This window comes from Myxine glutinosa, chromosome 12 (assembly GCF_964187855.1).
Source record: "Myxine glutinosa chromosome 12, kmMyxGlut1.1, whole genome shotgun sequence".
Classification (NCBI taxonomy): Eukaryota; Metazoa; Chordata; class Myxini; order Myxiniformes; family Myxinidae; genus Myxine; species Myxine glutinosa.
In genome coordinates this window covers 67719623-67744055 of record NC_136272.1, presented here as the reverse complement: position 1 = coordinate 67744055, position 24433 = coordinate 67719623, and the positions used below count along the sequence as shown (strand labels likewise).

At 46.6% G+C, this 24433-nt stretch overlaps 1 protein-coding gene across 2 annotated transcripts in view; it reads left to right on the top strand.

The window, feature by feature from the left end:
* SKAP2 (src kinase associated phosphoprotein 2) overlaps positions 1-24433 on the top strand; it is a 308716-nt gene that overhangs the window by 258117 nt on the left and 26166 nt on the right. For both annotated transcript variants that reach the window (XM_078766927.1, XM_078766928.1), the window contains exon 10: positions 21783-21866. In XM_078766927.1, coding sequence (XP_078623053.1) covers positions 21783-21866 — 84 coding nt within the window. The remainder of the gene's footprint in view (positions 1-21782; positions 21867-24433) is intronic.

Genomic DNA, 24433 nt, shown 5'->3' with positions numbered 1-24433 from the left:
TTATTTAAACCTCAGACATTTAGTTTGGTTTGCTCTTTGTTGTTAAAGTGTGCGGCGTCACCATGCCTAGATCAAAAGAGCTCTCTGAGGCCTTCAGAAAGAAGGTTATGGATGCCTACGAGTCTGGGAAGGGATTTAAAAAGATCTTCAAACAATTTGAAATCAATCATTCAACTGTCCGGAAGATCATCTACAATTGGAGAAGATTCCAAACAACTGCCAACTTGTTCAGGCCAGGCCGCCCCAGCAAGTTCAGCCCGAGAGGAGACCGCAAGATGCTGAAAAAAGTCTCTAAGAACCCCAGAATGACATCACAAGACCTACAGGTAGCTCTTGCTACTGTTGATGTCGAAGTGCACGACTCTACCATTAGAAAGAGGCTGCACAAATTTGATCTACATGGGAGGTGTGCCAGGAGAAAACCTTTGCCGTCCAGAAAGAACATCAGGGCAAGACTAAAGTTTGCCAATGAACACCTTTAGCAAAGACCAGCACTTCTGGAACAATGTGCTCTGGACAGATGAGTCAAAGGTAGAGCTATTTGGCCACAGTACCAGAAGACATGTTTGGTGAAAACCAAAGACAGCATTTGACCACAAGAACCTGATACCAACTGTAAAACATGGAGGTGGAAATATTATGGTTTGGGGCAGCTTTGCTGCATCAGGGCCTGGGCAGCTCACCATCATAGAATCCACTATCAATTCTTCATTGTACCAGAGGGTGCTTGAGGATAATGTGAGGCCATCTGTCGGAAAGTTGAAGCTCAACCGAAGGTGGACCTTGCAACATGACAATGACCTTAAACATACCAGTAAATCCACCAAGGAATGGCTGAAAAGAAAGAAATGGAGGGTTCTGGAATGGCCTAGTCAAAGCCCGGATCTAAATCCCATCGACATGTTGTGGGGGGATTTGAAACGAGCTGTGCATGCAAGAAACCCCTCAATCATCGAACAGCTGAAATAATTCTGCATGGAGGAGTGGGCAAAAATTTATCCCAGTCGATGTCAGAGACTGGTGGACAGTTATAAGAAACGCCTACTTGAAGTTGTTTCTGCCAAAGGGGGCAATACCACCTATTAGAGCCAAGGGTGTACTTACTTCTTCCACATGCGAAATCTGCATTTATGTTTATTTAAATTATACAATGGACTACAAAATGTAAATGTTTCATGATATTTGTTGTATTATATCACCTTTATCTCTCAATATTGTTGAAATGAAGATCAAAATAGCTGTATGTTGAAATATGTTGAAAAAGTCTAAACTTTACAAGGGGTGTACTTACTTTTTCACGTGACTGTATATATATATACATACGTGTGTGTGTGTGTGTGTGTGTGTGTGTATGTGTGTGTGTGTGTGTGTGTGTGTGTGTGTGTGTGTGTGTGTGTGTGTGTGTGTGTGTTTGTGTGTGTGTGTGTTTTTTTTTTTTGTTTTTTTTAAAGAAGAATCCACAAACCATTGAGATTCTCGAAATATCAGTTCATGTCTTAATAGCGCTACTCGGCTGTGCTTTATAATCCCATTTTTGGTTAAAAGTTCAGGCGGGTTGTCTTAAAGGACGCTTTGCCTTTGACATTTGCAAGAAACGCATGACAAGGAAAGAATCACGCGCTGAGGAAACACAAGCTGGAAAATGAATTCTCTCTCACAGGCGACTTCCTTTGCAGCAATATCAGTGTGACCTTTGCTCAAGTTCAAATTGAAGGAGAGAGAATACATGACAAAATTCTGGATAAAGCACCATGCTTGTGTAAAGGGCCATTGCCCCCCCCCCCCCCAAATAGTTACGTTTCACAGGAGGTGGTTTCACAAAAAAAAATTCCGCTGCTTTATGCTAATTTTTAAAATGCTGTAAAATTTCCAGGTCTGCAGTCGTTTTTTCAGGGTCACGATTCGGTGCTTGCCTTCATGCCTGCCTCGAAATTATCGTCGCATTTCATTGCACCTTTTAGGGCAACTATTACGGTGGTGGATTAGCCAGGGTAGGTGCTTAATAAAGCGTGTGGTGCCTGTTAACATATTCACCACAAATCGTGTGTGTGTGTGTGTGTGTGTGTGTGTGTGTGTGTGTGTGTGTGTGTGTGTGTGTGTGTGTGTGTGTGTGTGTGTGTGTGTGTGTGTGTGTGTGTGTATGTGTGTATGTAAATACATATATATATATATATATATGACTCCATGCTAAGATCTCCAACCTTTAATTGAACAAACAATGACTCAACGTTTCGATTAACAACATGTGTGACAAAGCCACATGCCTCCGTTAATCTTCCTCAAGAGTGATAAAATCATCTCAACATCCCCTTATATGCAAAGTGGGCGGGGTATATGCAAAGTGGGGTGGGCAAAGCTGGACAGCCAATGAAACCGTATCACACCGCTCTCGTGAACGGAGACGTTACTGACCAAATTAAAAAATCAACCGCATATTAACGGCTCAAAACAATCCTGTAAGCAATGCTGGATTATAACTCAAGTGTTTAGAAAATCATGAACAATCATTACATTTAATTAAAAGTTAAACTTGTAAATAATTAAATTGTAAATTAAATTAAAACTGTAAATATATTAAAGCAAAAATTTTTTAAGATAAAATAAAATTGCCATAATATCAAGAACATCACATGTGGCCCTGTGTGGTCAAGGGAAATGCGGGAAGGTGGTGGGGGGGGGGCAATAGGGGTGGATAAAAATGGGGGGGGGGGGAACCGGAGGGGGGCGGAATATTAACACTATCCCATAAAGGTGTGTGGCCTTCCTTAAGGCCGTGTTTGGCGATAGCAGATCTGCTGGGATAATTACATTCAAATGCTTTTTGGTGTTCAGCAATACGTTGACCTAAGGTCCTCCCGGTTTCACCCACATACTCAGCTCCACAACCACAGGGCACTACGTATACCACCCTTGACCTATCCTTCCTCGGAAGCTTGTCCTTGACCCTCATAAGAGCTTGGCGAAGGGTGAAAACCGGTGTGAAACTCACCCTCACTCCTGCCGATTTCAAAATTCTGCCGACCCTCTGTGAAACCCCCGGTACAAATGGCAGAACACACAAACCCTTTGGTTGTTCTCTCGGTCTCAGACTGTTGTGTGGGGAAGCCCTTATCGTTTTCCTGTTGGGTAACAAGCTATCAGGATAACCATTTGCCCTCAACACATTTTGAAGATGGTCCACCTCACTCATCTTGTCTTCAAAGGTAGATGGTAACTCACGTGCTCTTTTTGAGAGGGTGTGCACCACCGATCTTTGTGTTCCATTGGATGGCAAGAATTGAAATCAAGGTAGCGATCAGTGTGTGTTGGTTTTCTGTACACCGTTAACTTTAAGGCTCGGTTTTCTGTACACCGTTACCTTTAAGGCTCCTTTGGGATCCCTTGCTACGAGTGTATCCAGGAAGGGAAGGGCTCCATTTTTCTCCTCTTCAATGGTGAAATTAATGGAGGAAAAAGTTTTATTGATGGTCTCATGGATGATGCCCACCTCATGAGAGTGACAGATGACAAATGTGTCATCCACGTACCGGAACCAAACACGTGGTCGCACTAACAGGGCTGGAATGGTGCGTTCCTCCAAATCCTCCATCACCATGTTGGCAATCACAGCCGATACGGGGAACCCATAGCAGTGCCATAAACCTGCTTGTAATATACCTCATTAAATACAAAGTAGGTGGAAGAGAGGCAGGTAGAAAGCATGTCACACACGTCCGTCGGGCTTAAAGCTCCCGCAGTCTCTTTCCATCGATCATCTTCCATCAAACGCCGGTTTGCCACCTCAATCGCCAGGGCTATGGGCACGTTTGTAAATAAAGACACAACATCAAACGAAACCATGGTCTCGTGTGCTTCGATGGTGAGCTGCTTCACTCTTTCAGAAAATGCTGTGCTATTGTGCACGGTTCGCTCTGTTGTCCCCACCAAATGCTTCAAAATGTTTGCCAAAAACTTGGATAGCGCATATGATGGACCATTAATACAGGAAATGATTAACCGTAGCGGAAATCCCTCTTTGTGCACTTTCGGTAGCCCGTATGCCCTGGGAGCCACTCCCTTACTGCTGTACAGACGTTTGTACACCGCAGCTGATAGTCTTCCAGTCGCTTTTATTCTGGCAAGCATTGAGTTTAACCTGCGTTCCTCCTTCTTAGTTGGATCTGCGGTTAACCGGTCATAAGTACTTTGGTCCGCCAACATATCCTGCATTTTGTTCGTGTATACAAGACGATCCATGAGCACCGTTGCCCGTCCTTTGTCCGCTGGTAAGAACACCACATCATCCATGTTGCATAACTCTCTTAAAGCTTGTTGTTCTTTCGGGTCCAAATTGAAATTGTTGCGTGAGAATTGCGGAGGGCGAAGTAAAACAGCAGCCACTCGTGATCTGATTTCGTTCTTGGTGGTGTTATCAAGATTCATCATCGCAGATTCCACCCGTGATACAATGGTGTCTTTCGGAACAAATCGGGGAGTGATGGCAAAATTAAGGCCCTTCTGCAATAAGCTGGTTTGTGCCTCCGAGAGCTGCGTACTCGACCGGTTAACCACCCACCAGTTCCGAAGAATGTTCACGTCGACGGGAGTCATGCGATGTGTGGTTTCATCAACCAATGCTGTGAACTTTCGTTGATGTCGTTTCCCCACCGTGTCTGAGTGTGCTCCGCAAAAGTGTGAGCTCTCCGTTGTACTCGATCCCATAACTCGCCAGGTAGTCTTGGCGCAATAGTACGAGCCAACCATTGCACATGGTCATACCGTTTAGCGAGGCGATGGTGGCAGTTTGAAATGCACAAACGAAGAAACCTCCATCCTGTTGCCTGCATAATCTGCTTAGCTTTCAAACCCGGCATGGGAGGTCTGAAACGTAGAGGCTCTCTCTCTGACTCGTGCCAGGCTCCTGAATATAGACTCTCTGGCAGGCTGACGTTCTCTTGCAGATGCTGGCTGACTCTCTCTCTGCCTCGCTGACCCTGAGATACGCCCCTCGGATTCCTGCTACGTGCACGTCCTTGATCAACGCCCCTGCCGCGAACATCTCCAGCTGTGGTGTCCCAGGTTGGAGCGATCCTTGGGGGTTTCCGTCCAACGAGCCCGTCCAGGAAAGGTTTAAATTTATTTGTGCGTTACCCTCTTCCTTCCCTTCCCCGAACGAACGAGGGCCCTTGTCTGGGAACCTAGGTAAGGCCGCTAAGATTCTCCGCTTTGTCCCTTTTCTGTGAATACTGTACATTGTGAATAAATCCTGTGGTTTGGTTTCCAACTTGGCCGTCATCGTCCTTTCCACATTGGCCTAGCATCGCCTCGAATTAAAACCGCTCGATCGGGTTCAATAGTGTTAACAGCACGAGTTACGCGATGCACAACCGCTCGGGCGTCCAGTATCAGCGTGCCTCGTGCGGGGTTCAGTCCCCATTCTCACAGCTGCGTGTGTTGAAGGTACTCGGGTCGTGACCGTCAACCCTTCCGCGCGTAGCTGCGGGCTCGGCGGCTGGAATTGCTTCGCAATCCGTCCACCACGAGTGTAGTGTGGTTGGCGGCCTCGTGGACTCGGAGTTTGAGGGGGAGCAGGGCTTAACCCCCCCTCAGTACGTCGACTAACCCGAGATCCGCAACAACAATATATATATATATATATTGTAACGAATTTGAGAAGTGTAACGGTTTTGAGAAGTGTAACAATTTTGGAGAAAGTGTAACGAATGTGAAAAGTATGGTTTTGTTGTGTGTAACACCCTCGTAATGTAAATAATGGTCGCAGCCGTCCTCCTAGTTAATTCCATGAAACTTACACACAGGCCACGATATATCTTTTTAAATAGTTTATTTCCTTATTCTATGTAGGCTAAATATGTGTTTCCCACTATATTGACTCTGCATTGCATCAAACGAAATAAAGCGTAGGCCCCTCCGACGATCCATGACAGCTCAAGTGCCAGGGATTCCCCCACTTGAGCTTTGACAACAACCGTTTATTGCAGTACTGAACTGCTGTGCAACGTGACGGCGCCTTACCTGCAGCTGCTGACCGGTTTTCGCCATTTGCGGCCATTACGAACAAGGGGAGTGGCTAGAGAAGACGGGTCGCCCCCCCCCCCCCCCGTCATAGGGGGGAGGAGTAAGTCGGCCCCGCTCATTCAACCCAGAACAAGGGGTTTGGCTAAGAGAGGGCGGAGCGGGAACCCCCGAGAAAGTGCGCGAAGGTTCGGTGGAGGAGACCAATATAAGCCGCCGCGGGACGCACTCGACCCTCTTGCTCGGACCCCGTCCTCTTGCTCTGACCCCGTTCTCTTGCTCTGACCCCGTCCTCTTGCTTGCTGTCGCTCGTTGTTGCTGGGGAGAAGGAAGACGCCTGAACGAGCAGGTGTGTGCGAGCCATCGTGCGACCAGCTGCACTGCAACTAAGGGGGCAGCAGCTAAGGGGCCGCAGGCCACGAAAAGGACGCGCCAGGCAGCAATCCACGTTGGACCCTCCATTGCCTCCCAAAACAACCATCCATCCTCAAGCCATACCTGCCTGCAATATCCCCCGTGTAAGTGTGAACGTCGTCTGTCCTAATCGTTGTCCTGGGGTTAAGTAAATTGACTAGTATAAGCTAACGATTCACTGTGTGACTGCTTCTTCCATCCATTGCTTGTAAATAACTTTGATCGCTCCTTCTTTTTGCTTGTGTGTATAATAAATCCTGTTATTCCTCCGTACTCTGTCTTCTTCTCTCTTCCTTCTCTTTCGGTCGCTTTAGAGGTTTCCAAATTGAATATCTGTGGTGCGATCTGGTCAACGTTGGGGGAGTCGGGCCAATCGGGGATCCTGTAACGGTCACGGTGGACCATCCGCTCGGCCCATAATAACATCTTAACCGCGTCCGTAACAATTGGTGTCGAGGAGTGGGATTCGAGGCCCGAACCAATTTTTTTTTTAAAACATCTAGGAAAAAAAATTGGTCAAAATTATAAAGTGCCGAAATTTTGTTTTATAAAACCCGAATTTTGAGATCGCGCCATGGACAATCAAGGCGATCGGATGTCGGTGGGGGAGATAGACGGGTTAGGGGTAACCCAGGACTTAGGGGAAGAAAGGGAGGAGGAGAGCAATGAGGTGGTTGAGGGTGTATCAGGTGCACAAAATGGCGGCCTCGCGCACATGGTTATTGTGGCGCCAAATTTAGCCGCGCCCGCGACCGTAGCAGCGCCACTGGTGGATTGGAATCTCTTTATGATCCAAATGAAGGCCCTTATGGACAAGAATAGTGAGCGATTGGAGGGCCAAATGGGGGTAATGAGGGACGAAGCGAGGAGTACCGGTGAGGGGTTAGACAAGAAATTTGGGAAGTTAGACAATAATTTTGAGGGGTTAGACAAGAAATTTGGGAAGTTAGACAATAATTTTGAGGGGTTAGACAAGAAATTTGGGAAGTTAGACAATAATTTTGAGGGGTTAGACAACGGGATAAAAGAGGTGAAAAATGGGTTAATGGGGTTAGAAAATAGGATGGAGGACAAATTGCGGGAAATAGGGGAACAATCTGCCAGGGAAATCAAACGAATGGGGAACCAGATAGAGGAGGTGCAAATCGGGTTAGAAAGTAAACTGGATGCTCAGAGGGATGAATTGGGACAGATGAGGGTGGCATCTACAAAGGAGATGGAGGAGATGAAAGAGGTGATACGACGAGGTGTAAGTGAGGAGGTTTCGGGGCTATGCGAGGAGGTAAAGCGAGGTGAGAAGCGTATGGAGAAAGAGGTGAGAAATGGGATGGCAAAGTTACAAGGGGGAATAGAAGATCTGACGGAGGAGATGGAACAGCTGACAGAGGGACAAGCGGAGTTAGTGGAGCAGGTTCAAAGGAACACTGCGGTACTAGGAGGGTTAAAGGCGACACAAAAAGAAATTAAAAATGACTTAATAGCGACACAGAGGCAATGTCAGATGGTACGTGAGGGACTGACAATGAGGTTGGACGAGGTGACAGAGGTAATGGAGACAAAGGACCGGCAGGTGAGGATGCACATAGAGACGGTCACGGTAGCCTTAGAGGACGAACTTGAGGAGACGCACCGGGAAATAAAAGAGGTGAAGCAAAAATTAGAGGAAGTGGAAGAAGAGGTGAGTGAAATTAAGAAGGGACGGACAGAAACTAAGAGGGAGATAAAGGAGGAAGTAATGGAATATGTACAAGGTCGGTGCTCAACTCATGATGTGCTGCTCACTAACCAAATAAAGAGTTTGCAGGTGGCAAAAGAGGTGCGGAGACGAGGTGCCAAGGTGAGTGGCGAAATATTCGGCAATGTATATGATGTGAGGAAAGCTTCAGTCGGCTTGGGGATTGGTTTGGATCCGGGTGTTCGTGAAAGGCCGTTGGTGAAGTGTGCGACAGGTCTGGTGTGCGAAAAAAGAGGTGTGCGAGAATGTCCGACCATGGGGTGTGTGAGGAAAAAGCGTGCGCCAAGGAGTGAGTGTGCTGGCGAGAGTGAGTCGGTCGTAGCGCGTGTGCGAGGGAGCACATGGAAGCACGTAGTGAGGAGTGTTACAGAGGATGTAACGGGAGAGAGTGCCGTCAAGAGTGAGTTGGTCGAAGCGCGTGTGCGAGGGGGTACATGGAAGCGCGGTGTGGTAAGTGTTACGGAGGAAGTAACGAAAGAGTGTGCGCAAGAGGATGCGCGAGAGGGGTGTGTAACGGACGGGTGCATGGGGAAGGAGTGCGCTGTCGAGAGTGGGGGTGAGTGCGCGACCGAGAGTGGAGGTGAAGGTGGTGAGAGTGACACGGAGCGTGAGTTGGTTGTGACAGGTGAGCGAGGATGTACACCTGGAATGGAAGGATGCACACCTGGAATGGTAGAGCGTGTGTGGGAATGCACACTTGAGTTGGTCGTGAGGCACGTGGTTGGGTGTGCGAGTGAGAGCACACCTGTGATTGTCACAGAGGAGGTGACCGAGGAGGGGGCGCGAAGAGGTGTGTTGGTGAGGTGTGCGAGCGACGAATGTGTGCCAAGGTGTTCGGTGGTCAGGTGTGTGACCAAGTCTGTGAGCGGAATGAGTGTACCGAGGTGTGTAAGGAAAGGTACGAGGAGCATGGGAACAGCTGGAGGTATGAGCAAGAAAGGGGTAGCGTATGCGTGTAAGCATGCAGGTGAGGCATCGACGGTAACCGGGTTAGCGGTTAGAGCGACTTATAGCCGAATCGGGCCCTCGGTGCGTGCCGGGCTTCGCGTGCCGCGAGAACCAGCGGGGATCCGAGCCACGGCGGGTTCGAAAGGACCGCCGTACGCGATCCACGCTGGGCCTCGCTTGGAACGGCCGCGTCCGTGCTCCACTAGGCGGAGCGGGCAGCCCGATAGGAAGGGTCGTCATGGCGACCACTTTTTATTGAGATGTTCCGGCAGGTCGAGTTCGGGCAATTGGATGGCTCCGCGCCGAGGTGGTGCGTGGGATCTCGGCACGGGTAAACCTCCTTCCCTGCACCGAGTGTCGGACGCATCCAGCCGCCGGCACCAAAGAACCCGCATTCATTGCTCGGCTGTACGAAGCCGAGCTTTAGAAGTGAATTGGCGCACCGAGAGGATCTAATAAGTAGACGAGTGATGAGGTTAGTGTTTTGGACCCAAAATTAGAAAAAGGCAAAATTTGATGATTGGTACGGTGATTGGCAGATGATTGGCAAAATTTTTGATTGGCTGAAATTTGGTGTGCCAAATTGATAGTAGGACCTCCCCGATGTGGTGGGATGGCAACTCTGTCATCCCTCACAGACAGGGGGCAAAGGAGCACTAGATTTATGGGGTTTATGGCAGTGAAAACTAGCCCGGGTGGGTTAGGATATTGTGTGTAGGGCCCTAGAAGATGACATTAGGTAACGTTAAGATTAGTTAGTGACTGATACCTGTAGTGGGGACGCAGGTAGAGTAGAGTGGATTATAATGACGTGGTATGTGCTTAGTTTAAAGGGAAGACGGGGAGCACTAGGTTAGCAGGGCAACAGGTAGATGAGATGATGCCGTGTGTTTGAGGATTGAACAGGTGTGATTGAACAGGTGTGATTGCACAGGTGTGCAACTGAACAGGTGTATGGAGCAGTGTATGAGGGAGTAGTGGTGATTGCGTGTTGTGTTGACCAAATGGTCCAGGAAGAAAGGAGGGTGCAGGTGGCACCAGGTATGATTGCACAGGTGTGCAACGACAGGTGAATGGAGAACAGGTGTATGGAATAAATGGTATGGAGTATTGGAATGGATGGTCGTGGAGTGAGTATGGTGGAAATTGTGGAGTGGAGTGGATGGTGCGAAGGTGTGAATGGGGGAAGAGTGGACCCCCATCACGGATACCCGGGGCGGGTAGAGTAAGTGTTAGGTAGAGGGTATAGGTAAATTGTGGTTGGATATTGGCATCTGTGGTGCGGGTGGAAGAATGGTGATTGGATGGGTGCCTTAGTGTTGTGGAAATGGCTGGGCGTGTAGCCTGTTAGTGTGTGTAGTTGGTTTGGGCACTCCACCACTGTGAGGATGTCGGCCAGGTGAGGCCGCAGGTGGGCTCTGGGAGCCGGTAGTTGTGGATGGGGCCCGAGGATCCGGAGGACGGACCCGGGTAGCCCAGTGCCAGAGGGCACCAAGGGGTGACAGAGCCAGGAGGGGCCTTCCCCAGTTAGTTAGGTTAGGGTGAGGAGCTAGGTAAGCTTGGGTGGCAACTGCAGTGGTGGAGGTGTGCAGGTGGGTAGACCTGCTGGGAGAGCTACACGTCACAGCCCAGAAATTGTGCAAGGGCACCGGGAGATGAATCGGGGGAGTGAGACCCCAAATTGAGAAGCACCACAGTTTGGTCAATGGGAATTGGTTGTTAGAACCCATAGTGTAAGTGGCCAATGGATTGGCAGGGAAAGACCCCGGGTAGTGTAAAGAGTGTTAAGGTCATTTAGAGGATAGTTAGGATTGGAGTCTCCTCGCACCATCTGCATCCACTCACCTGAGATGAGGTAACTCCACACCATGCCATGTTTTATTATTTTTCATTAATGCAAATGTTTTGGATTGTGAGACGCATCATGACGTGGGTGTGACATTGTGCGTAATTCCATCTCTCCCTCCTTATGAGGATTGATGATGAATTGGTGATGGCAAATTTTGAAGTAGAGGGATTGGAGACGAATTTGGTGTAGAAGGGAAAGATGGGGAAGACAAGACGTAGTGACGAATTTGTAAAGGTGTAAATTCTTGTAAATATGGGGTAAGGGCAAGGGTAGTGTAGGTGACAGGGGGGGTGACGTACGGTAGGGACGAGTTTTTCTCACTTCGCTCTCCGTACGCACTTCACCCTGCATTGCCTTTATTGACGTGTACCCTTGTGACCTTACCCCTCGCTCATTTGTCTTCCCCCCTTTTGTCTCACACTTGAGGACCTGTGCGCCATTGGGCGCCGAGGGGAGCGTGCGTGAGGTGGCCATTGTGCGCACGAGATTCTCAGAACCAGCATGCATTGCGTTGATGTACCACTTTATGGACCGCTGTTCTGCGGCCAAGTACCACTTGTGGACCCCAGGTTCTGGGGCAGGGCACCTCTGTTGGAGACCGGCCATAGTGGCCAGGGAATCTTGCTTGCGGACCTCGGTAAGGCGGCACCTATGCCAAACAGGTGGACCACCCTTAGTTGGCCCCTGAGGCCCTAAATAAAAATGAACACAAGTTGTGCTTTTTATTATTTCCAAGTAGGCCGCATGAAGCCAGAAGACGTCGGGAAGAACATCGGCCCAGCAGAGAAAGAGAAGACCACCACCAGTTGTTTTGTTGTGTTTATTATGAACCGTGGTGACTGTGCACCGAGTGGTGCTTTTGGTGCTTTGTGGTGCTTTTGGGTGCTTTGGTGGTATAGGTACTGGTGCATCGATGCAATGCGTGCTGTCTCCTCCCTCCCAACAGGAATTTCTTTTTCTTGTTCCCTAAAAAGAAAAAAAAAAACACGTCCTGGGTTGCGTTGTAAATAAGAAATAACGTCACTGTAAATAATGCTCCCCACCGTAAATGTATAGTTTGAGAACAATTCCGTAATTCGGTTAGCTGTGGGCTTGAGTCTGTTAGACAGGGTGCAATGCAATAGGGGGACATACTTATTTGTGTTTTAAGATTGTCACACTCAGGGTCAGGTTAATTGTAGAGGGAATTACACCTACGTGTCACACTAAGTTAAAGTTTTGTAGGCCCGAGCACGGGCCTGAAGAAAGGAGGGTGCAGTGTAACGAATTTGAGAAGTGTAACGGTTTTGAGAAGTGTAACAATTTTGGAGAAAGTGTAACGAATGTGAAAAGTATGGTTTTGTTGTGTGTAACACCCTCGTAATGTAAATAATGGTCGCAGCCGTCCTCCTAGTTAATTCCATGAAACTTACACACAGGCCACGATATATCTTTTTAAATAGTTTATTTCCTTATTCTATGTAGGCTAAATATGTGTTTCCCACTAGATTGACTCTGCATTGCATCAAACGAAATAAAGCGTAGGCCCCTCCGATGATCCACGGCAGCTCAAGTGCCAGGGATTCCCCCACTTGAGCTTTGACAACAACCGTTTATTGCAGTACTGAACTGCTGTGCAACGTGATGGCGCCTTACCTGCAGCTGCTGACCGGTTTTCGCCATTTGCGGCCATTACGAACAAGGGGAGTGGCTAGAGAAGACGGGTCGCCCCCCTCGTCATAGGGGGGAGGAGTAAGTCGGCCCCGCTCATCCAACCTAGAACAAGGGGTTTGGCTAAGAGAGGGCGGAGCGGGAACCCCCGAGAAAGTGCGCGAAGGTTCGGTGGAGGAGACCAATATAAGCCGCCGCGGGACGCACTCGACCCTCTTGCTCGGACCCCGTCCTCTTGCTCGGACCCCGTCCTCTTGCTCTGACCCCGTCCTCTTGCTCTGACCCCGTTCTCTTGCTCTGACCCCGTCCTCTTGCTTGCTGTCGCTCGTTGTTGCTGGGGAGAAGGAAGACGCCTGAACGAGCAGGTGTGTGCGAGCCATCGTGCGACCAGCTGCGCTGCAGCTAAGGGGGCAGCAGCTAAGGGGCCGCAGGCCACGAAAAGGACGCGCCAGGCAGCAATCCACGCTGGACCCTCCATTGCCTCCCAAAACAACCATCCATCCTCAAGCCATACCTGCCTGCAATATCCCCCGTGTAAGTGTGAACGTCGTCTCTCCTAATCGTTGTCCTGGGGTTAAGTAAATTGACTAGTATAAGCTAACGATTCACTGTGTGACTGCTTCTTCCATCCATTGCTTGTAAATAACTTTGATCGCTCCTTCTTTTTGCTTGTGTGTATAATAAATCCTGTTATTCCTCCGTACTCTGTCTTCTTCTCTCTTCCTTCTCTTTCGGTCGCTTTAGAGGTTTCCAAATTGAATATCTGTGGTGCGATCTGGTCAACGTTGGGGGAGTCGGGCCAATCGGGGATCCTGTAACGGTCGCGGTGGACCATCCGCTCGGCCCATAATAACATCTTAACCGCGTCCGTAACAATATATATATATCTGTGCAGTGTCTGTGTTGTCTTGTCTTGTCTTGTCTTGTCACTGAACTACTTTCTCAAACTTTTGTGAAATCGTACCAAACGTCTGGTATGCACATATCTCTCCCGTCAGTATGTCCTAAGGGTATTTGTTTTTGAAAAATCTTGCAATTTTTTTTTTTTGGGGGAATATTTTCGGGAATTTTTTTTTATTCAACTTAAATTGTTTATAAAATGTGATATCACGTATATTACAAATACATTTGTGCAAAATAATTGTTTGAATTATGATTAGTTTAAACCATGACAAAACGGCAACTCGGGTACAGTCATTTATCTATATATCTACACATCTGGGCAGTGTCCGTGTTGTCACTTAACGACTCCCTCAAACTTTTGTTTCCGTGGTTGTGAAGTGTTTTTAATAACGTTGTGGTGGTTTTGAATCACGTGGTGGTGAGGTATTTTGAATTATGTGGTGGTGAGGTGGTTTTAAATGACGTGGTGGTGAGGTGTTTTTGAATTACGTGGTGGTGAGGTGTTTTTGAATTACGTGGTGGTGAGGTGTTTTGAATTACTTGGTGGTGAAGTGTTTTTAAATGACGTGGTGGTGAGATGTTTTTAATTTCGTGGCAGTGAGGTGTTTTTATTACGTGTTTTATGGCTGTGAGGTGTTTTTAATTTAGTGGTGGTGAGGTGTTTTTATTACGTGTTTTATGGCTTGAGGTGTTTTCAATTTCGTGGTGGTGAGGTGTTTTTAATTTTGTGGTGGTGATGTGTTTTTATTACGTGTTTTATGGCTCGAGGTGTTTTCAATTTCGTGGTGGTGAGGTGTTTTTAATTTTGTGGTGGTGAGGTGTTTTGAATTACGTGGTGGTGAGGTGTAATCGTCCCAAACTTCCAGTCTGCACCTACCCCTCCCCTAGGTGTGTGATGAGGGGTTCTTTCTTGAAAAAAAAACATTCAACCTAAATCTTCAACCTAAATTGCCGATAAAAATGTAATATCACAAACACAACAAATACATTTGTGCAAAATAATTGTTTGTATTATGATTGGTGTAAATCATGACAACACAGCAACTCAGGTACAGTCATTATCCTCAGCTAAAATAAGCCCGCTCCTCAGTAACGACGCTTGGTGAGGCGAGCGCAGCGAGCCGAGCCAAGCTAGTATATATATGTGTATATATATATATATATATATATATATATATATATATATATATATATATATATATATATATATATATACACGTGTATGTATATATATATATATATATATATATATATATATATATATATATATATATATATATATATATATATATATATATATATATATACATACACACACGTGACTGTATATATATATATATATATATATATATATATATATATATATATATATATATATATATACAGTATATATATATACACGTGACTGTATATATATATATATATATATATATATATATATATATATATATATATATATATATATATATATATATATATATATATATATATATATATATATATATATATATATATATATATACATATATATATATATATATATATACATATATATATATATATATATATATATATATATATAAACATAAAGATATATATATATATATATATATATATATATATATATATATATATATATATATATATATATATATATATATATATATATATATATATATATACAGTGGAACCTTGACTTACGAGTTTAATTCGTTCCGTGACCGAGCTCGTAACTCAAATTGCTCGTATCTCAAATCAAATTTCCCCATTAAAATGCATTGAAATGCTATTAATCCGTTCCAGCCCGCCAAAAACCACACCAATTTTTTTTTAAATATACAGTATATATAAAAATATCTCGCGCTTTATATTTCACCTGTATGCAGCATACAAGTTGGCAGGATGGACTGGAGGTACGCACACTTGACTCTAAAGTCTAAACTGTCCAGCCTGGGTTTGAATCCCGACCCAGCTATAACCTGTCATGTCGGTGTTTCACAGGCAGGGTGATTCATCAATGTGTGTACCGCTAAACTGGGCGCCCCGTTTGCGTCCCATTAGTTGTTGGATGTTAAGGATCTCACCGTGTTTTCCACAAAGAGAAGGCGAGCTATCGCCGGCACTCTGAACAAGTTGTGGCCTGGCATGGCATGAACATGAAAACATGAACATGAACATGAAATGTTCGACATGAACATGAAATTTTCCGAAATAACCAAAATGCGAAAACTAAAATGCATCGCTATACGACAGAGATACGTACTGTACTTGAACGGCAAGATAACCACGTGACCAGAACCTACCTGGCGGCGTAAACTCGAAATAACCAAAATGCGAAAACTAAAATGCGGGTTGAAATTTGCGGGTTCGGTTGCGAGAGGACGCTGGCGTTGCATATTCGCCGCTTCTCCGACTGGATGGATGTACAGGGTCTGCTTCTACCTTTCTGACCTGACATCTCACACCTGTCCTGCCTTTTCACACCCGCACGTGCCGCGTGTTCTCCGGCTGGATAACGGAATCTGCTTTTGATGGTACGGAATACGGAATTCGAAAGGCCCGCTCCCGTTGATTGTGGCCGTGGCCTTGTTTGCCGGTGGCCTTGTGGCCTTGTTTGCCGCTGTGGTCTTGATTAGCGGCTGCAGTCGTTTGCCGCTGCGTTTGCCGCTGCGTTTGCCGCTTTGCCTCCTCGACCTTGGCCTCGTACTCGTCCCTTCGCTCCTGCCTGGCATGGCTCTGAAGTACTCCGCCGCAAGGCTTCTTCTGCTCAATACCCGCTCCACCCCATCATGCATCTCTGCCATCAAATCAAATGGACTCCTCCGACGACCCAGGTACATTCACCGTGGCTCCGGTCGCAAGTTTGTTTATTTGCAATCAGGTCACTCCATCCCCGTCCTCTGGTCGGCTCAGCGCACTCTCACTCTTCGTCCCAGCGCACCTGGTCACAGCAACCCACACGATCGCACCTCTTGCCTACGAACCCTGGCTAAATCACCTGAATTCATCCCTGCTGTTCAAAACAACATCAAGCTCACCCTGTTCAACACCCGGTCCCTCAACAATAAATGCCTCATCCTGAACGAATACATCCTGGATAACAAACTGGACTTTCTCTGTCTCACCGAAACCTGGCAACAACCTCTGGACTACTACACACTCAACCTCACCACACCCAATGGATATTCCTACGTCAATAAACCACGCTCGGAGGGCCGAGGTGGTGGAATTGCCGTTATCCACCGTCAAGACATCAAGACCAACCTCATCTCCATCTCATCTGCTCCATCATTTGAACACCTGGCTTTAAAACTCTCTGGTCACACGCAGTCAGTCATGGCTGTCGTCTACCGCCCTCCCAAACCACACCCATCATTCCTGTCTGACTTCTCCTACTTTCTGACCCAGCTATGTTCCCTCTCCCCCTCAATCCTCCTCCTTGGTGATTTCAATATCCACATGGACTCCACTGACTCCACAATAACCACTGACTTCACTGATTTACTCACCTGCTTTAACCTCACTCAACATGTCGACTTTCCTACCCATATCCGTGGTCACATTTTGGACCTTGTCTGCTCCACTGGATTAAATTTGCACCATCTCTATGGCTCCGACCTCACCCTCTCTGACCACTTAGCCATCACTCTGACCATCAACATCCCCGCCCCAACACCAAGGCATTATCGCACAATCAACTTCCGTAAGCTAAACGCTCTTTCACCTACCTCATTCTCATCCACCCTCTCTGAAAAAATGTCCACTTCTCCCTTCATTGACCTCCACACCCCTTCCGACCTCACTGACTACTACAACCACACTCTCTCCTCCTGCCTTGACCAGCTTGCGCCTGTAAAAACCAAAACAGTTTCTTTCACCCATTCTGCTCCCTGGTTTGCCCCTGAACTCCACCTGATGAAAACTCGTGCTCGCCAACTTGAAAGACTCCGCAATAAAACGGGTCTCACAGTTCACTCCCAAGCCTACAAGGACCACATACAACACTACAAAGATGCCCTCTCCCGCGCCCGCTCTGCCTACTACTCTCAAATTATCCACTCTGGCTCCGGAAACCCAAAAGCACTCTTCTCGACAATAAACAAACTCCTCCGCCCCCTGAACACCATCACCCAGTCATTCACAGTAGACAACTGCATCTCCTTCCTCTCTTTCTTCCAACGCAAAATTGACAACATCTACAACAGCTTGACCACCGCCGCACCCGCTCCCCCTCCAACCACCTGCCCCCCCTTGTCCTGCCATCCCCTGTCTCGGTTCTCCCCAATCTCTCCTACTGACCTCTCTGAACTCCTCATAGGAATGAAAACTGCCACCTGCACTCTTGACCCCATCCCCTCCAGCTTTGTCAAAGCCTCCCTCCCTGCTCTCTCTCCACTTATCATTGCAACAATAAACTCCTCCCTGTCTACAGGCATCGTCCCACCATCCCTCAAAATTGCTGCTGTTACCCCCATTCTAAAAAAACCTGGTCTAAACCCTGACACCCTAAACAACTTCAGACCCATCTCCAACCTACCCTTTCTGTCAAAAGTTTTGGAACGCGCTGTAGCCACTCAACTCAAACATCATCTCTCTGCCAATAACTTGTATGAAACATTCCAATCCGGATTCCGCTCCAACCACAGTACTGAAACTGCTCTCCTCAAAATCACCAACGACCTTCTCCTCTCCTCTGACGCTGGCAACCTCAACATTCTCGTCCTCCTCGACCTCAGCGCTGCCTTTGACACCATCGATCACACTATCCTCCTCACCCGACTTGAATCCACCTTTAACGTCACCGGCACTGCCCTCTCTTGGATTAAATCATACCTCTCTGACAGATGCCAGTTCATCTCCATCAATAACTGCAAATCCCCCACTGCTCCCCTCCCCCAAGGTGTCCCCCAAGGTTCAGTTCTTGGCCCCCTCCTCTTCATCCTTTACCTGTCCCCGCTCGGTCACTTAATCCGCCGTCATGGTCTCCAATTCCACTGCTTCGCCGATGACATCCAGCTTTTCATCTCCACCAAGTCCGTCTCCACCGACACCCACTCTATCCTGACAAACTGCATCACTGAAATAAAATCCTGGCTTCAAATCAACTTCCTCAAGCTTAACTGTGATAAATCTGAAATAATCATCATTGGCCCAAAAACGCTCACAAAATCCACCCATAACTTTGCCCTCAACATCGACGGTATCCCAGTATCCACCTCCCCTCACATCCGGAATCTTGGCGTCATCTTTGACCAAACCCTTTCCTTCGACAAATACACTAAACAGATCACAAAGTCAGCCTTCTTTCACCTGAAAAACATTGCCCGTCTCCGCTCATCCCTCTCCTCCACGGCTGCAGAAACCCTCATCCACGCCTTCATCACCTCCCGTCTGGACTACTGCAATAGCCTCCTCTATGGTTCACCCTCAAAAATCACCAATAAACTCCAATACATTCAGAACTCCGCTGCCCGTCTACTCACTCATTCCCGGACCCGTGACCACATCACCCCCGTCCTTTACAAGCTTCACTGGCTCCCCATCCCCCAGAGAATCCAGTACAAAATCCTCCTCTTGACATACAAAGCCCTCCATAACCTGGCCCCATCCTACCTGGCTGACCTCCTCTCCAGACACACTCCCACCCGCAACCTCCGCTCTGCTGGTACCAACCTCCTGACCCCCTCCATCCGGACCAAATTCAGATCCTGGGGGGACAGGGCCTTCTCCATCGCTGCTCCCACCCTCTGGAACTCACTACCTCACACCATCAGAGACTCCTCCTCACTCACCACATTCAAAACATCACTAAAGACCCACCTGTTCAACGCTGCATTCAACATTCAACCCACAGCATTTAACCCCTGACTATCTCTTCTCCTTCTCCCTCCTTTTGCTTTAAATATTTCCCTATTGATTCTTGTCTTGTCTTTTTGATTCTTGTCTTATATATATGCCGTATATCGCTGCTGTTTGTTTTCTTGATTCTTGTCTTTTTGCAATTGTTATTTTCATGTATTGTTATGCATTATGTTTTCCACTCTGTCAAAGCGCCTTTGGGCTTCTGGAAAAGCGCTATACAAAATAAATGAATTATTATTATTATTATTAAAATGCATCGCTATACGACAGAGATACGTACTGTACTTGAACGGCAAGATAACCACGTGACCAGAACCCACCTGGCGGCGTGAACTCGAAATAACCAAAATGCGAAAAAAAAAATGCAGCGCTATACGACAGAGATACGTACTTGAACGGCAAGATAACCACGTGACCGGGTGGCGAAAGCTCGTAACTCGGATCTCGGCTCGCATCTCAAAGCAATAAACTGCCGGAGCGACGGCTCGTATCTCGAAAAACTCGTAAGTTGGGGCACTCGTAAGTCAAGGTTCCACTGTATATATATATACAGTCACGTGAAAAAGTAAGTACACCCCATGTAAAGTTTTGACTTTTTCAACATATTTCAACATACAGCTGTTTGATCTTCATTTCAACAATATTGATAGATAAAGGTGATATAATATAACAAATATCATGAAACATTTACATTTTTAGTCCATTGTATAATTTAAATAAACATAAATGCAAATTTCGCATGTGGTAAAAGTAAGTACACCCTTGGCTCTATTAGGTGGTATTTCCCCCTTTGGCAGAAACAACCTCAAGTAGGCGTTTCTTATAACTGTCTGCCAGTCTCTGAGATCGACTGGGAGAAATTTATGCCCACTCCTCCATGCAGAATTCTTTCAGCTGTGCGATGCTTGAGGGGTTTCTTGCATGCACAGCTCGTTTCAAATCCCCCCACAACATCTCGATGAGATTTAGATCCGGGCTTTGACTTTGCCATTCCAGAACCCTCCATTTCTTTCTTTTCAGCCATTCCTTGATGGATTTACTGGTATGTTTAGGGTCATTGTCATGTTGCAAGGTCCACCTTCGGTTGAGCCTCAACACTCCGACAGATGGCCTCGCATTATCCTCAAGCACCCTTTGGTACAATGAGAATTCATAGTGGAATTCTATGATGGTGAGCTGCCCAGGCCCTGATGCAGCAAAGCTGCCCCAAACCATAATATTTCCACCACCATGCTCTACAGTTGGTATCAGGTTATTGTGGTCAAATGCTGTCTTTGGTTTTCGCCAAACATGTCTTCTGGTACAGTGGCCAAATAGCTCTACCTTTGACTCATCTGTCCAGAGCACATTGTTCCAGAAGTGCTGGACTTTGCCTCGGTGTTCATTGGCAAACTTTAGTCTTGCCCTGATGTTCTTTCTGGACAGCAAAGGTTTCCTCCTGGCACACCTCCCATGTCGATCAAATTTGTGCAGCCTCTTTCTAATGGTAGACTCGTGCACTTTGACATCAACAGTGGCAAGAGCTACCTGTAGGTCCTGTGATGACATTCTGGGGTTCTTAGAGACTTCTTTCAGCATGTTGCGGTCTGCTCTCGGGCTGAACTTGCTGGGGCGGCCTGGCCTGAACAAGTTGGCAGTTGTTTGGAATCTTCTCCAATTGTAGATGATCTTCCGGACAGTTGAATGATTGATTTCAAATTGTTTGGAGATCTTTTTAAATCCCTTCCCAGACTCGTAGGCATCGATAACCTTCTTTCTGAAGGCCTCAGAGAGCTCTTTTGATCTAGGCATGGTGACGCCGCACACTTCAACAACAAAGAGCAAACCAAACTAAATGACTGATGTTTAAATAAGACAGGTTCCTCCAAGATCCTCTCTAACGATGTTCTAATCATATTTTGCACCTGAGCTGGTGCACCTGATTCTAATTTTAGGTATTTGAAGTAGTGATAAATGTAGGGGTGTACTTACTTTTTCCACATGCGAAATTTGCATTTATGTTTATTTAAATTATACGATGGACTACAAAATGTAAATGTTTCATGATATTTGTTATATTATATCACCTTTATCTATCAATATTGTTGAAATGAAGATCAAACAGCTGTATGTTGAAATATGTTGAAAAAGTCAAAACTTTACATGGGGTGTACTTACTTTTTCACATGACTGTATATATATATATATATATTCTTATCGTGTATATATATATATAGTCCCATATTGTCCCTATATTTTCTCTGTATTGTTCTCTATTGTCCCGCATTGGCTTCCACCCTCTATCAACAAGCTCTTCCATGAGCCTCGACTTTGTTTACGAAAAATCCGCCAATACCCATGACATTCTGCCACTGCTTATTTGTTTCAACCACAATGAATGTCTACTTTGTTTTCTTTTTTGAGCAGATGATGTCATTGAGGAATTTGATTTGCCATCACCTACAAGTCCAAAGCCAGAAATTCCAGCAGAGACCCCGACCACTAAATCTGGTGAGTTCAAACTGCAAACTCCAAACATCTTGATTATTCGTTCATTGTATGAAGAGGAATATTAGCGAATCACGTCCGGAGTCTGGTGTTTGAACAGATCGTGTGTGCATATTTGGTGGAATTAAATTGAGTCTGTATTCACAGGATTAAACACCCACAACAATGCAATGTGTGTGTATGTATGTATATGTAAATATATATATATATATATATATATTGTTACGGTTCTCTACGCCAGCCTTCTTCCCCTTATCAAGGGGGGATTCATCCCCTTGTCTTTACTGAGCCTGGCGGAACCGAGACTTATTACGTCCTTCCCGGACACACGCGGCGTAGGGTTTCGGGACTACTTTTCGCTCGTACCTAAGTCCCTGCGCTGCCCTGGGAGCGAGGAAACAAGCCTCGCACGAACCACGTGTGATGTTAGTATGCCGAGCGGATTGCGTACACGTGGTCCGCGCAGTCTTAGATGTTGGAACCCGATTGGAGCGATCCTATTCGTGCCACGCTTAGTCAATGAGGAAACCACAGGAATGATCGAATCAGGGAGGAAAGGAAGAACAGATGGTTTAATTATTCCCACACATATATACAGTTCAAGGACGAAGAGACACAGAGCAATCCTTAAGCAGTCGTAACTTATCCTTTGGACAACGGGCTCGTCTCACACTCACATAGGGTATTGCAGATGGGCAGGTGTTCCCCAATGCGTCCAGAGATGGTCCTCGTCCAGCTCTCCACGGTCCCCGGCACGTCCCGCGAGGATGATGGTGGCAGGCGAAGGCAGGGACTCGTAGCGCGTCTCTCGAACAAAGCAGATGATGGGGCGGAACGGTAGAGGGCAGATTTTAGCGCGGCTGGCGGTTACGCAGCCTTGTTCACTCACGCATCTCAAATGCGCTATACTCATTCATAAGCGCGTCTGACTGCGCCCGCGTATGTGTAGCGGCCAACCCCTCTTCTTCAATACCCTCCGAGCTGGTTAGCACGCGCGTTCTTGTGCAAGTTCGTCAAGTTCATCACAACGCGAGTCCTTTATCTCTCTCTCTCTTCTGTGAGTCCTATCAGGCAGTAGTCCTCTATAACGCAGCAAGTCCTATCAGGCAGCAGTCCTTTCTCTTTCTCTCTCGCAGCGAGTCCTCTCGAGGGCTTTCACGCAGCGGGTTTTATAGCTACGCCCCCCAAACCTTCTGGAACTCACCCGACTCTTCTCACCACGCCCTCTGACGCCACGCCGCCGCCACCACCCTCGAGCTCTGATTGGCGGCTCGTGCTTACCATCATTGCTTCTGCCGCTCCGCCTCGACTCCGCCCCGATCCTCCTCTGCCTACCTCGTGTTAACTCGCCCAATATGAACCAACGTTAACGCAAAAGGGATTGAGACTACGGACGTAGGATGATCGGTGGCAGTAGGGCCTATTTTCCTGGCTCCTACTCAACGCAGAATTAACAAAGGAGAGGAACTAAGCTCACAAATACTAAGACATAACTATACTATTGCGAGGCTACATGTTGCTTGTGTGACTAACTATGGGGGGGGCAAACTTTAACCTTTATTAGGCTCACTTGACAGACTCAAAACCGCAACAATATATAATATATATATATATATATATATATATATATATATATATATATATATATATATATATATATATATATATATATATATATATATATATATATATACTGTATATATATATATATATATATATATATATGTATATTTATTGTCGCGTGATACCCCAGGTGAATACCACAGGTATCATGAATGGCCAAAGCAAGCTTTAACTCCGAGGCGACGATCAAATTCGGACTTTATATATGCGCCGGAGGAAGAAAGGAAAGAGGAGGAATGAAGGGTCTTACCTGAGTGATCCCGACAGGCAATCTTCTACCTGCAAAAAGTAACTCAAACCAGGCGTATTTAAAATGTACAGGAAAATAACAAAGGGTTTATTAAAGACAATACCGATAACAAGAAAACGTGACAGTGAAACTAAAGTCATAAATTGGAGCGCTCCTTACAAACAGATTTGCACTCAGACAGGGGATGAAATAAAGAGGTGAAAAATACAATGGTGTAGGTTATTTAGTGGACTTAACTCAGGCCTGCTGGAATATCTTGTCAGGATCGTCCGAGGCCCTGGCGGGAACTGCTTGCTCGTTGGCGGGAACTAGGCCTCAGTCCACCCCGTCTCTCCAGGCCCTGCCCGCTGGCACGAAATAGGCCTCTCATGCCCGACAACGGCAGACGTACCGTTCGCTCCTCCAGCCGCACCGGCAAAACCTCAACCCTCCGTCCGCGGCTCTTCTGCCTCTCCATGATCACCAGCAAGACTCGGAACGCAGCTGGTTCACTTGGCGCCTTTCCGTCCATCCATGCCCTTTTTGCAGGGAGTGAAGTGCAAATCGGTCCGTCGGTGAAGGGCGACGAAGAAGAAAAGCCAGGAGGAACGAAGCAGGAAGGACAAACGAGAATAAGAAAGCTCAAAACGAGAAGCAGAAGGGCGACTGTTCAGGTACGCATCCAGAACTGGAAGAAGCAAGAAGCAGGAAATGTCCG